General features: G+C 35.1%; 1 protein-coding gene across 5 annotated transcripts in view; it reads right to left on the bottom strand.

The window, feature by feature from the left end:
• RBBP8 (RB binding protein 8, endonuclease) overlaps positions 1-15,594 on the bottom strand; it is a 43,241-nt gene that overhangs the window by 3,915 nt on the left and 23,732 nt on the right. For all 5 annotated transcript variants that reach the window (XM_033001137.2, XM_042798200.1, XM_042798199.1 and 2 more), the window contains 11 exons: positions 14,178-14,347; positions 12,627-12,728; positions 11,447-11,544; positions 10,675-10,802; positions 8,864-9,749; positions 8,655-8,781; positions 7,432-7,532; positions 6,516-6,630; positions 5,421-5,591; positions 4,730-4,799; positions 3,658-3,754 (listed from right to left, as the gene is read on the bottom strand). In XM_033001137.2, coding sequence (XP_032857028.1) covers positions 3,658-3,754; positions 4,730-4,799; positions 5,421-5,591; positions 6,516-6,630; positions 7,432-7,532; positions 8,655-8,781; positions 8,864-9,749; positions 10,675-10,802; positions 11,447-11,544; positions 12,627-12,728; positions 14,178-14,347 — 2,065 coding nt within the window. The remainder of the gene's footprint in view (positions 1-3,657; positions 3,755-4,729; positions 4,800-5,420; positions 5,592-6,515; positions 6,631-7,431; positions 7,533-8,654; positions 8,782-8,863; positions 9,750-10,674; positions 10,803-11,446; positions 11,545-12,626; positions 12,729-14,177; positions 14,348-15,594) is intronic.

A 15,594-nucleotide genomic window follows, 5' to 3' on the forward strand; every position in this document is an offset into this window, starting at 1 on the left:
GTTGTTGCCATAAGTACCATCATGGATAGTTTTTTTCATGCAGTTTTCTACTGGTTTAGTTTGTGATTCTAGTTAGCATCTCCTAAAAAGAGCAATCTGGCACTTAGATATCACAGAATGTCAAAATATTTTCAAAATGAATGCACTGCTTGATTCAAGCGTCAAGTCAACGTAGTCTGGATTGCACAAGAAATCTGACCCCCATAAAAGTGGTAAACCAATTCTACTGAAATTATAGTGTTACAATTCAAAAAGGCAAACTAAAGTTTAAAACCTCAATCAGCTGGGAAGTGATCTAGACTGAGGAAATCAGGAAAGGTACAGAATACCTGTCAATAGAAATTACCTCCTGTCCCCATCTATTGGCAGGATTTCAGAAAACCTACTTAACTTGGAATCGTAAAGTACACTAATAAATTCCTTTTTTTCCTACTAGATGGCAGACAAAGTATAAAATAGGCATAAAAATCCTCTTCAAAAAAATCATGAGCTATAAATATTGATGATTGTATAGAAAAGAGTAATCACAGCTCTGAAAGTGTCAGAGACAAAAACTGCATGAGCTAGTTTTCATTTTGTGATTACGTAGTCTGTGAGAACTGCAACTCTGCCTGAAACTAAGGTACGTTTTCTTCCACACCAAAATCAATTCAGATTTCTTGCCATTCTGCAAAGTGTGACACCAGAACATATTCCGCTCTCAAAGCCCTTATTAGTACAGGAATCTGATCTAGTAACATGTAGGTCTTCTGGACAAGAATGGAGATTCAGATTGTATCCAAAATTTCAAATTACTGGTCTGTCTACTACAATGTCCTGGTATGCAGGTTAGAATAAACTTTCAGTTCCACAGATAATATTCAGGAACGGTTATGAACACCCAGTAAAAGGCTCTTCACAATGTATTCTGTATAAGCCCAGGATATTCCCACACTCTTGACAGCAGAACTCCTTTCACTCACTGCATTTGGAGACACTTAGTTTGAAAATGTTTGCCACAGTCTTATCCAATGAACCTTTAAACAGGGAAAAGCCTATGCCAAGACCAGAACTTGAGTGGGTATCAGTAGCCTGGGGATTTAGTCAGATATAGCAGGGTCACTTATGCAGCTGGACCTCAGATCCAGCTGGAAAAATGTCTGTGTCAGTCAAAGAGCTAGAGACTAATGAAAGAGGAGGAACGGGTAATCATCACCTAGTACACATCAATTTTCACTGATAAAAATTAAGAAATGACACAGTGTTAAGTCAACAAAATCAATCATAAGAATTTTACAGTATCTGTGTAAACCAAATAGATCAACAGCTGAATCCTAATTAGGGATAATTAGCAGTGCACCTTATGTTTGCCCTTTCAATAGCCTGGAATTTTAGAAATCAGCCTACTAGAAGTTTGTAATGTGCTGCTTTTTTTTTTTTTTTTTAATTAAAACATTTCCAATCTGTGAGGAATATTTATGGATCAAACAATGAAAAATAAAATAGTTTTGTAGGAACAGAAAATAAAAAGATCAATCAATAATCGAGCTAAGTATGTATTCAAAACAAATTAGAAAATAAGTTGTTTTTTTTTTTTTTAATTTGGGCTTGTTTAGAAATATATTAGGGTTGACAAAGAATGAAAAAGTTAGATATGTCTGCTAAACAGCAAAAAGAGCTCTCAGCTGTTGTCTAGATCGATCTCACTAACCACAGCATTTTCAACCCACACAAAACATTTGAGCTAGGACTTTCTACGTGTGAAAAAAACAAACTCTTCAAATATTCCTCTCACTAGTTTAGCACAAAATTACCTACAGAGTAATTTCTGTAATCTACATATATATAAAAACATCTGACTGATCCTCCTACTTACCTAAGGTGTAGCTAGACTTAATAACCACACTAACAAACATTACTTTCATAAGCTACCAGTAAATCCTGCATACAGTTTTTCTCTGATCGCATCGCAAAGTCATAACAAAACAAAACAAGACCTCTTATCAAATATTCTACACTATAAAGTGAATTAGATGCTTCCACAAAATTTTAAGAACTCATAAAGGACTTTGATACCAGTCTACTATGGCATGTGCAGAAGTTAAATCTCTCACATCTTCTCAGAATGTCAGGTAAATCTCCCCACTCATACTGTTTGCAGCACACGGCCACAAACAATTTTCTGATTTCTACCCACTCCCTAAATATTTCCTTAGACTTTGGTGACTTTTCAAACCCATATGACTAATAAGTAAGCCAAAACTTTTTTTTTTTTTAAGCATCATTTATGCTTTGTCTAATGCTCCCTTCTTCCATAGGCATTTAATTCAAAGCTAGTTTTATTAAGGTGCAATGACACAGCAAAGCATTCCACACATTCCAAGACATTCATCTGGAATGGCATAACTTAAAAAAAGACCCAAAACCAATGACAAACCCGAACTTTTCTGAAATTTAATGTAGAAACCTAATACTGTAAAATTGGAGCAATAAATGCTTTCAAACACCACAGTTACCACTCTAACATAACAGAAAGTAGCAAGAACTATATTGGCTGAGAGAAGATCTGTAGCTTACAGAGACAGGGAATTAAAACACTTAACACATGGCTCTTGAGCCAAGAAATAGACTGAAGGTTTGGGTTTGTTTCCCGTGTGCTCCCCCCACCCCCCAGTTCTTGTTTTCTTTCAAAACAAACATAGTTTTGAAAATGGTATTTATACTTGACTGTAAAAGTTAATTATTTGCATTTAATGAGTTTTACCAAAGCTATTTTTCAGGAATGTGTTTTTGTTAAAAATATACTTTAATAAATGTCTTCAGCTAAGTAAATGTGACTTGATTATAAAGTAAATATCAAGAGAATCTATGAAAAATGTTGGTTCTATATAGATGTGGAAATCAAGTGAAAAGATTCTAGAGAATCCATCATTATTCAGTCATTAATCCACACTTCTGTCAAGTATATAATGTAACAGATCATCACCTAATTAACTGTAGCCTGAAAGACTATTAGTAATGAAATGAAATATATCCTTATTACACATGTAATTACTTCAATATTTTATCTCTGTACCAAGTATCTGAAAGCGGTCTAGTAATTTGAAAGGGAGGAAAAAACATGTAATGTAAAACCTAAAATTTCATACTTTTTAACCGGCTATTGTAAACATTTTTTGCACGTATTTGTACATATATATACACTGGCACCTATGCTGGTGCAATTATCTGAACACACAGACACCCCAGAAAACAAAATAAAAACTCAAATCAAGATATATCTACATATAGGTACAACAGGACATAGAACTTTCTTATTTCAGTACCTGCAAATTTCAGTAGAGCTTTTGAGCTAAAGTTTAGAAACCTGTAATCGTTCTTTGACTAGCTAGTGTATTTTCTATTATCAAAAATCTTACTGCAACCATGATGTGAGAAGTTTCTATCATACAGATACACAAAAAAATTTAAGACTTTCAAAGTTATATTCAGTGACTAGAGTTAAAAACAAATCAACCAACCCAAAACTTGGTAAAACACCTTTGATAAACACTTCTGTGTTACTGTACGTACTGATGGTGATGCAACCAGACTCATAATTTCAACAGCACTTTAGCACTTAGATACTAGCAGAGCTAAGAGAATAAGAAACTGACCAAGTTTTAAAGCACTACTTACTATCTCACATTCCTTACAAGTATGGCCAGGCAATTTTCTTCTTTCTTCTTTTTTTCGAATAACCTCAATATGAGGAAAATCTAACACAGTATTCTTTCTGAAAAACAAAAATGTTTTCACACGACAGTACACATTTATTTCTTCTACATGTCCGGAAACTTCCAGTTTTTAGAACACAATGAAAGAGAATATCAAGAAAATAAAAGAATATCAGAAAATGTCCGCAAAACCCAATCATTCTGCATTTCATAGATGAATAAGCCTGTTCTTATAATGACAACAGTTCCAGGATTTTTAAAATGTAGTATGATCTTTTACATAACCAGAGGTGTGAATCTCATTATTATGGCTTTTCATAGTCCAAAAGTAATTAATAGGTTGAAGTTACTCAAATATAGATCTGCTGCAGAATATTTGTTTTGTCCAAGACACAGTTGTGCTCGCACCAATTTCTGTAAGAGGAATGTGTGTTAGGGTTCAAGAACAGAACATATTCTTTTCAACTTACCTGCTCACAAAACACTAATCAAGTTTTCTACAAAGAAAACATATGCCAAGCTAAAAAGCTAACTACTCTTTAGCTGAAGGGCTCAGTATCATTATGAAATGAATAGTCAGACTGCCAATGATGATTATACAGAAAGGCAATAGAGGAAGCAGTAAGAGGTACAGTTGTTAAACATTACTCATTTATTGCCCAGAGAAAGGGTCAAAAATGCCAGAGAAGGAAAGGTTTTTAGTTATACAAGCAACCCATAGGCTGTCGCTCAAACTCATGCATGACCACATAAGAATCAAAACAGATTACTGCATTCAATAAAATTATAAAAAGCAAAAGAGGCACTCCCTTCTCTTCAGCAAATGTCATAGACAGGCATCTCAATGTGTTTATTTTCACCCCCTCACCCCAGCTTTTATCTAAGGCTTTTATCTAATTCAGTAGATCTTTTACCTGTGCATCTTCAGCTGCTAGTATGTTATGCACAAACATGCTTATTTTATGGAAGAACAAGTTCCCTATAGGGAGAATATAAAGAGCCTTAAAATGCCTATACAGAACAAACTAAATTACCTTTCATCACTTTTGAAATATGGCTCCACAAAAGCTTTCTGCTTGGCTTTATCTTGTTTATCCTCATGTTCTGTAAATATACATGCAAAACAAAAAGTTACATGTGATATAAGGTTAACAGACTGCCTGTAGAAATGTCTGCAAAATTATTAGCCAACTGTTCAATGAAATACAAAAATGCCATGTACATTCAGTCTCAGACAACCAACTCAAACAGATACTAAAAATAATATAGGACTGAACCAGTGATCCAAAAGCATTACTGGAATAGAAGGAAACCAGCAACGAGACGAGTGAAAAAGATAAACAGAATAGCAAAGGAAAAGTCGCATAAAATACAAAGTACTGCGAAATCATCAATAGAACGAACCTAGGATAGGGAGAAGAAAGGAAGCAAGTAATCTTCAGCCAAAAAACTGGTGTTTCCTGTAAGAGTCACTATGCTGTACAGCTCCTATGCCAACTTCCATTACACATCCCATATTTGTGTGGCGGCTATATGAATGAACTACCAAAGTAAGTTTCATATTGGTTTATGTTATGTCCTTGTAATGAATAAATTTTCCCGTGAATTTATGAAAAATTAACTGATGGTTTATTTGGCGTATTTGTTCCTAAAGAACAGAGCCTGATTTAGAATCAACTTTTGTAGTTTAACCAGGCTAAAAAAGACAAAAAAATTATATCCCACTCTTTAGTTTCTTGCTTGCTGCTGTTATTCCCTTATCCTGCTCTTCATCATGAAGACTTTCTTTTTCATCACATGCAGAAGGACTATCTTGTGGTAGGCAGGATTCATATTCTTCATGGGTTGTCTGATCAAACATCTCTGTTAAGCTGTCATTCATTTTTTTTTCTCTTCCTATTATAAAAAGCATAATGAACATCCAAATCAGTCTCTCAACAATTTAAGTCAGGAAAGTGCACTTTGACTGAATATGTTTCAAAAGAACTAATATTTACTTCCTGCTCCAGTACCGATTAACATCAGTTATACATTTATTCTTTCTGCAACTTCCCTGTCAATCTTTCAAATATGGACAATACTCATTTATTTTTCATAAAGATACCTTGATCCCATTTCTAAAATTTGATTAATTGATTAAATCACTTTGATGTCCCTTTAACCTTAATACTGGATAGATGGAATTTTTGTACTTGTAATTATGGAGTTATCCAAGCAGAAGGAAATACTTTCTGTGGATAAGAGATAAACTACAGAAATATGATCAGGTTGCAACAGCTTGAAAAACCAAATCACACCATTAAAAGTCACTGCCCTGCAGCCATGATTCACCACATGCCATACATTAAATGTGATATAAACACATTTGGATTTATTTTAAATATACCAGCTCTATTTATATGTCATGAAAAATGAAATCACTCTTCCCATAGAAAGTCTGATATGATTACATAGCAAAGTTTCAAAGCTGTTTGTTATAAGTGTAATTGTTGCAGGGGAGATCATACTTATTATACGCTTAGATATTTAACTCTTTAAACACTGTAAAAGCACAGCTACTGGCTCTGTCTCAGCACAAATCCTATTATTTTCTCAGTCTAAGTTTAAAAAATAAATAGAAAAAAAAAAATCAACCGCCACCACCGATTCCACTAGGGAACAGACTGATCTTTGTAACCTACAAAGATATATCAGTATTTTTTTTATTACAAACCATTTTCTATTGTCTATTCATACAGGGAGAAAAAAAATGTCCTTTACTCTTTCTTCTTCCTCCTCCAAAAGAAAAGCAAACCAAAATTAAAAAAATAAAAATCTTACTTGGACTGCTTTCCTGGTTTTGCTCTTCATTTTTCATTTTTAATAGCAAACTTTCACTAACATATGTATAATCCATATCAACAACTTCCCCTCCGACTCTTGACTGAGAACCACCCTAAATAAAAAAAGCAAACATGACAACTGCACTCAGAAGCAACTGGTGTAGCCAGCACCATTGCTGTATATCTGAAGCACTTTCACAACAGTTACTGGAATCTTTTTGGACACTTTCTGTGATTTTTTTCTGCAGTAATGTCTGCATGATAAAGACATAAAATCTAGGTAAGACAATAACACGTCTTGAAATTCACATGTGAAGCATTTATCTGGTGGATTACATTACTTGATGGACAAGAAATGCCTTAAAAGTTTTCATGATAAATTCTACAAAGATAAAAAGTAGCAGTGAAACATACAGAAATTAAAAACTGGTCAAATTAACAGGTTCTAAGATAGCTTTTAACTGAGACAAACCAACAAGACTTCTGGAAAATTCTCACAAGATCCTAATAACCTGCACCCAACTGAAAGAAAGATAAGTCATTATTTGCACATTTTCTATTACTTAACATAAAGAGATATCACAGCAATCATTTTCACAGGAAAAAATGTGAAATTTAGAACATTTTTTTTTTTTCATCTTAAACCCAAACCTACCCCCAGATGCATCGGTTTCATACTAAGTAGCCACCCAGCTGAGTTTATCAAATGCAACTAGACAGTGGAAATGTTTTAGGGTAACTGTAGTGTACTATTCATAAACAAGTATTTCAGGAGTGCAAACAAATATCAAATGAGCTGAATTTAGATTTTTGTTAGAAAGTGGGTTTGGTCTGCCCAGAATAAAGTTCATGATACTACTTCTGTAGGCTTTTTTCAATAAGATATAACATGCAGGCTTGTTATGTAAGTTTACCTTTGTATCAATCACAGTAATGTCCATTTTGTACCGTGAAAGGTCAGATCCTGAGTCTATGCTCCACTGGAGGTTTTCTAAAGAAGGTTTATCTTTCAGGTCTGGATGCAGAGAATATGAGGAAAAAAAAGGCAAATAATCAGAATCAAATTCTGCCAACAGCATCCTATAGTGTGCAAACTGTAAGCCATCTTTCCTTTTATCAATTCATCTTTGGGTTTAGGGATTGATTTTTCTCAAACAATAAACATGCTCATTTGGTGTAAATCTTAATTTACCTGAAGATTTAGAAATAGATCTTTAAGTTTTTTGTCATATTCAGGGAGCACACTGCTCCTTTGTGTTTGTATGAGGTATGTAATACACAAAATACTCTTGCAGGTAAAATCTATGCACTGTGTAAATCAAGTAGTATTAATACTGGATAGAAGACATTAGATCGGTAAGAATACAAAAGTCAGGTCTGACAATACAAAAGAATACAAAAGTGTCTGGTCATTGTTCCAGAGATGGCTCTTGATATATCTGTGATGTAGACGTTTAGATTCCAACACACTACTGACACTAACTACTGACAGATTTTTTAAAAAACTCCTAACACAAGTATTTCTAAATAAAGTGTGCAGCATAACAGCTTAGCTAAGGTATACAGCAGCAGTGATTCTACAATCCCAATTTGAAAAAATAAGTTTCCAGACTGGGATCACTCAATAGGAAAGAAGATACAACTTACAGGAAGAATATTTGGCAACATCTGTTCATTATCATTAAAAGGTATAAATGTCTTTCAACAGATCATCAGGAATAATGAAAAATATTAACAAAATGGCTTCCTCTTATGCTCAAGTACAGTTTTCAAGCATTTAATGTAGAAAGTTTAAACTGAAACTTCCTGAGATTTTACTGCAGCATCTGTTAATCTCACACTGCAGTACACAACAATGCTAAATAAATGAGAAAGAACAAGATTCCTAGCCTGTTGAGTTTACAGCTGAATGCCAATAATATATCTATTACACAGTGGCAAAAGAATGCCAGGAAGATACAGACTGAAAAGGTGCGGGGATGATCCTGAGAAGTTTTGATTAGAATGAGACTGAGTTAGAAGCAGAACAGAGAAAGCGATTAAAGTGGGAGAAAAGAAGATATGAAAAATTCTATTCAACCACAGCACAGGCTGGGGGGCAGGGAAGGCAATAAAAGGAAGATTTTCATCAAGTTACCTTGCTCATTTTGCAGTGCTTTATTTTTTGATAGTCTACAAGGGTTTGGTTGAAGTACAGATGCTGGTTCAGACTCTCCATGTCCTGTCCTTGTTTTCTTTCTATTTGGTGCATGGCCACTGGCAACCTAATGACATATTGCAATTTTACTATTTCCCAAAACATAAATATAGTGTTTCAAAGAAGAAAAAAAAGTCAGAAAAGCACACCTTCACATCATCGAAAAGTTGCTCTGTCTCTGCAGAACTTGGCAGCGGTGCAATTTTGAAGGGAGGAACTTCTTCTTTCATTTGGATCTGGTTTTTCTTATCTGGGAACGTTTTTCCCAGCATTGTCTCTTGTACATAGGATTCCTCTTGTAAACCTCTGCCAAACAAACAGCTCTCATTGTTGGCATTCTGAATGGATGATGAACCTTCAGGAATGGGCTTCCCTAGCTGTGAAAAAATGTCATGCAGAGTCACCTGTTTCAGTCTGTTTTTACAGGTCTCCTCACTTCCTTGTTTTTTCTCTTGACAACGAACTCCAGAGAAGCGATCAGACAGATCCAAGGGCTTATCAACTGTGTGCTCCCCATTAACAAGCTGAATGTCCGATCGAAAGGGCACAGAGTTCTCTTTGTTGAAGGATGTTTTTTCACAGCTAATTGCATGCTCATCGTCAGCCTTCTTTCTCTTAGCACACCTGCCTTCTAGCTGCTTCTGGTGTACAAGAAGGAAATCACTCTTGATCACCTCATTTTTAGCTGCACAAGTGTTTCCAACACAGGTTACAGCCTCATTAGTATTCTTTTTCACAACCATCTGCCTATTGATAGAGGCCTGGCTGATAACTGAGCTCATTTCTGTTCCAAGGTTCAGTGGTGCAACAAAAGCAACATCTTCAGATTTTGATCTACTTTTATGAGATCTGGAACTGGAAGGATTGTTGAAGAGGTTGGTTTTATGATTAGGCTTCAATCCTGAATCTAAAATACAAGGGGCATGACTTGTACTTGAGTTGATCTTCATATTGCTAGTAGCTCCAAAAACAGGAGAAGCTACCTGAGAATCCCAGTCAACATGTGGTGGGGTGTTCTGAGATGGATCTGAAAGACTGAATACAGTGAGAGATGAGATACTTTTCTGGTATACACAGGGGGCTGGGAAGCAAGAAAGTGATATACAAAAATTTTACATTTCCTATCAGTGATCTGCTTTAAAGCTGTCGGAGTTGCTAGTATTAACTGAAAACAGAAGGAAAAAAGAAAAATTTTTGGTCTAGGAGTAAGTACTGTTGCACTTAGAGATATGAAAGGTAAAAACCAGACCTTGTCCTTCATTTTAGTATGGTGTGAAATTCTGTTCCATTAAACTGAGAACCAAGAACAGAATTAAGCATATCTAGAAATCTCTTCTACCAAAGGACTCCCCCTAACATTACAATGCAGCGAAGAAAGTGGGAATGGTTGAAATTGCAGTCTACTTAGGTTCTTGTATAGATCTTATAACCACTGTAACAGACTCTCAAAGCTTCTGCAAGTGAAGGAAAAATGTGCAAGCTTCTTTCAGATACTCTGTCTTCCACTTGTCATCAGTAAAACATAAGATGACAAATAAGGGCTAAACAAATTTTCAGTTTAGACCACAGCATCCTGAGGACAGTGGGAAGGGCAACAGTCAAACAGACAACCAGTCAGCAGAGAAGTTTTATGATCATTTTTTTCCAGGCCCCTTACCTCCAGGTTTATGGGCCTCAGAAGTTGCCTTGCAAATAGTTACCTCACAAGTCAGCGAGGGAGGAACTGCTTGCACAGAAAGCCCAAATCACAAGTTTGAGAATGAAGTCCACAGCTTTGCATTCTATCAGTTCCTTTGCTTCTAATGTTATTTAATTGAAAGAAGCCTGTATAATATGAAAATACTTATTTCCCTGTCTGTACCTTTAAAGCAAACTGCTGTAAGGTTTTAAATTCTAGTAAAGCCAGAACTTGATATAAGCCTGCTTAAAACAATATTATTATAACCAAGTGGAAACACACCCTAAATTGTTGTCATCGTTTCTTGATTCAGAATCTGGATGTTTTCTTGAGTCTTCAGACTGCATGCTCTCTGGGGGCTGGCTCATAGCAGTATTAGTGTGGGGAGGACTCAGTACACTCTGGGTCTCCTTGCATGTGGTGAAGGAAAACAAAGGAAGCATGAGAAGCTACTAAAATGAAAAATTAGAAATATGCTAGGTTTGCACATAAATACTCTGAAGACCCATCCAAATCGAAGCATTCAAAACTCTGAAAAATAATAGAAGTTAAAAAGATAGATGAAATTTTGACCATCAACTTTAAAGAAATCCTATGGAAACTTAAAAATTTCATCATTCAAATGCACACACGGAACAAATAGTCTGCATATTATACTTTTCACTGTAGTTACCAAGCAAAAACATCAAATAATCTCACCTGAGTCACCAAACAGTCTCATCACCAGATAATATTTTTTAGTGTCTTAGACGTGATTCCTGCGCAAAGGGAGTTTGGCAGACACAAGGATTTATTCCACTGTCTTAGTCAAACCTGAAAGTTGTATACGCAGCGGAACTACACCCCTACCTTCCCCCCCAGCCCCTGGACAGGTCAGAACAGTCATATCTCTTCTTGCTAGAGCTCTTCTGTAATAAGTAAAGGCAAACTGAAGTGAGCTTACTGGAACTCGGAATACTTTTGCAGAGTTTTAATGCAAAAGAGGAAAATACTGGTTTTGGAAACAACTGGCACAAAAAGCTGGTTATGTACAAAATTTGGGAATGCTACTTACAGTTTCCTCTTGAACAGCAAGTCCAATTGTTTCTGCCACGACTGCAGCCAAGTTAAAAGATGGCTTTGGAACGGGGTAGCCTCCCATCCTTGGTTTATCTTTATGAGTAGAAAGAAGCTTACAGTAAGTTACATATACATTGTAGTATCTTACTCCACTCACACAGATGGTACAAACACAGAACTAAAAGGATCACAAATTAAAATTGGTAATTATGGCAATTGTTTGATTTGTGTCAGATAAAAATTGTATCTGGAAGTGGTAAGTGGAGAAGGGGAGCAAAAGTAGAATTTCTGGTGAGAGCAAGCTTCTGTGCCACCAAAGAAAAATGTTTCCAATATGAATATAGCTCCCCAAAATTAAAATACAAAAGAGAAATCAAAGTAAAAGCTGCTTTTCAAACTCCCAGTCCAGTGCATGAATAGTCTGAGAAAAGCATGTAGAACAATGATAATGTATATTTATAGTAAAATGCTTGTGTTGCATATTTCCTAGGTGACACAATTATTTTTCCTGTGTTTTTATTAGGAAAACAAAGATGAGAGTTTCCCTTCTTTTGAGAGTTTAACTTTACTCAGTTTATTAAATTGAGGCAAGGTTATACGATGGGAAAGTACAAGAACTACAACCACCAACAACCTTAACTTGCACAAATGATTCCAAAATGCTGATTTTTGCTGTCATTTATAGTTAAATACTTCACAGAAAAAAAAATCAGACACACAAAGTTCTTGTCAAAGAACTGTTTATGGAGATGGACTTAAGGTTTAAAGACTGGTACCAATTCACAATTGCAAAAAAGGGAATAATTAACAGAAACACTTATAAATGTTGCATATTCATGTCAGACACCAAGTGCAATTGCCTAAATAAGTTATCTAAACTATAAGATAAGTTGACTAAACAGTAAGATATTTGCAATAAGAGCTGCACTGAGCTGCTTTCTATTTACTGACTCTAACCTCTGATGCTACGCCACTGGATCATGTAATGCCTGTCTGTATACCACTAGATACAAGATCGGCATTTCAGCAGCAATTCTGTGATATAACATAATATCCTTTTTCTGGCTTGTTTGTTTAAGATGATGAACCCTCAGTTGTTAATAAGCACTCAGTTTTACATTTTTTTTTTGCCTTGTTTTGAATGGAATTAGAGCTAGATCTATTAATACACTTACTTGGTACAGGGGACAGGTGTGGATCACAGGTATCTGCCACTAGTATCTCTTCCCCATGATGACTGTTCACTTGTGTGGAATACAGCGGAATTTTTCCAAATTCTAGGAGATGTAGAAATAATTCCACATGGTGAAATTAGGTATCCTGTTGTGATAGTTTTGTGTAGATACAGACCATGATCTTGATCTTAAAGAACTTGAACGTGAGTTTTGATATGTCAGTAGATCCAGTAATCTAAGCGCATCTGATTATTTTTATTCTGATGTATCAGTATGGCAAATTAGTCACAAATATTTCATATTAATCCTTACTCTCACAAACATGAGCCCAGCCAGTCAGCCATAAGACAATACTGACACATAATTACATCATTTTCTATACTGACCACATTAAAAGTATGTATTCAGTCTGTATTTGACCTGTTAATATGGCATCAAAACTATCAGAGAGTAAACCATCCAAGGGAATAATGTTCTGCATCAGCTAAGGTAATGAAAAAGTAAAAAACCTGAGATTCGAATCATGACCAACTTTGTGTCATGTAGCCCCTTCTATCTGGACACCAACAGCTTTTCATAGCTATTAATTCTTATAGGTATTTATACCATTTCTTACATATTTAACTTTGGTTCAATTTATTAGCTCATTTTTTTTTTTTATTTAGAAAATGGAGAGAGGTAGGTATGCTTAGAAAGGAGAAACTATTCACAACATTAAAATTACGTATGCAAAATAAAGGGCATGAATAAGCAAAAGACCCTCTTCACCCCACAGCTGTGCTATCTTTATTCTTGGAAAGAAGCTTTTAGTCAAGACTTATATTTAGATGTATTCATATATTATTCAAAATACCTTTTTTAAAAATCTACAATATAATTTGCACATTAAGAGCACATGTATTGTATATCATATTTACTGTGTATCATTAATATACAAGTGCAAAGTCCCTTATTTCACAAAAATATTTCTTGTAGTTAAAATACACTAGAGCTATGTCTATGACATTACAGAACAAAGTCAGGAAATTAAATGCGCATAATAATTCTGGACTTAGACACAGTACAAATGCAAAGTGTACCAGGATGAGAAAAAGAAAGATCATCTAGCTGCTAGTATTAGGTATCTATCAATTTCAGTAATATTACTTTACTGGCAGAATAATTTTTGAATGTGGCAAAACATTTATTTCACTCTCCACTAGGTGGTGACATATCTGTATGCACAAGTCAAACCCCAACAGATTATTTCAGTTGGTTTGCAGTTGGGGAAGAGATGTGGGTTGGAAAACAGTTATATTTGCATGTGGATGTGGATGAAGAAAAGTAGGAGGTTAAGATAAGCTCTGAGCATATTGTCGATATAACAGTTACTGCTAAAGACATTTTTCCTCTGACTTCCACTTATACCGTAAATGGAAAAAAGCCAAACCAAACAAGCCACAAGACTTTTTTTTTGGTTTTCACTCTCTGCAATCAAACTTATACATCATTTTTTTCTTTACCCCTTAAAAATATATTTTAATCAAAAAAAAAAAAATACAGTACTCTTACCACTGTTGCTTTCTGCAAGTTCCAAATCTGTGTGTGTCTGTTCTGTGTATCGGATATGCCTATTCTCTTTTTTTCTTCTCATACGATTAACCATGGAAAACGAAGAAGTCAGAACTGGAGAATCTGGAATGACTCCTTCTTCTAATTCCACTGCTTGTTGCTTTTGTTCCCTGGAGATCAAATTATGTGGTAAAATAAAACCCCAAGTCAGCTAGATGAAGAGCTTCTATTTCAGCAAGCAGGAAAATCATATGGTTTAAGAAAGCAACAATTTAGAAAATACAATCATCTCAATAACATCACAGTGTAAAAAAGCAATACTAGAACCCAGTTTTTAGATAGATCTGACAACAAATTCATAATTGCTCCATCTAGCCTAAGAATGGCATACAACCCTAGTTTTTCACATCTGAAGTCAACGTTTAACTACTGCACTATGCTAGAATTTCCCTCAAAGAAACTAGGGACTGTAGAGTTTCTAGCTCATCCTCTGAAGAATGTACTATTCGAATGAAAACTAGTGTCTCTCTCCCTGTATGGAAGTCCCTGCATACCCCAAGAATACTGTCTTAAATATAAAACAAGCTGTTGGACAATTTTAAATAGTAATGAACAGCACTATATTCAAAGCAACTACTCTCCAGAGCATTGAATGTTACCTCTTACTCGCCTCACAAAGGTCTTCAGAAAGGAGTGTAAAAAGCAATATAAACCATCTAAAACAAGTAACTTAAAACACAAAATGGGTTATGAAGTTTGCTTTCTCTCACACTATCAGCTCTAACAGCATGTTACAGAGTCAGCATATAAAAATTAGCGTAACAAATAACTATGTCTTCTATCTCCAAAAACTATCTAGACACAGCAAAGAAATAACAACAAAAAAGCGTTAATTTCAGTTCTTTTAACTTAAATATGGTTTGTTTAGTACTTAATAAGGGCATTGCTACCGGTCATATGGTGATGATAGTGAGAAATGGAAGAGCCAGTAAAAGAAAAACACAAGGAAATGTAACCCAGACTGCCTGGTCATCCTTCTGCAGTAGCACTTTTCCTTACAACTCTCAAGAGAAAACATGAGCCAAAAAGATAATTTCCTAACTATAAAGAGAAGGATGTAAGGTTGTGATCTAAGGGAAGAAGAGGAAATACGGATATATTTCTGCTTGCACTGAAATGAATCACAAGATCTTATATAAATTAATGGAAAACTGGAAAGCTGCTTGACTTGAGACAAAAAGCATTTTTGCAGTTAGGCTTTTCACCATGACAAATTTAATGACAAATATTGATACACTGATGCTCTGAAGTCTTGACAAATCCTGTTGTGTGATTTCATAATTCCTCTTTTCTAGCACATGTACAAAGAAAGCACCAAAAGTGGAAAGCTGTATCATCTACTAACAGTATTTTAAGA

This window comes from Tyto alba, unplaced genomic scaffold (assembly GCF_018691265.1).
Source record: "Tyto alba isolate M040663 unplaced genomic scaffold, T.alba_DEE_v4.0 Super-Scaffold_27, whole genome shotgun sequence".
In the NCBI taxonomy this organism is placed as follows: Eukaryota; Metazoa; Chordata; class Aves; order Strigiformes; family Tytonidae; genus Tyto; species Tyto alba.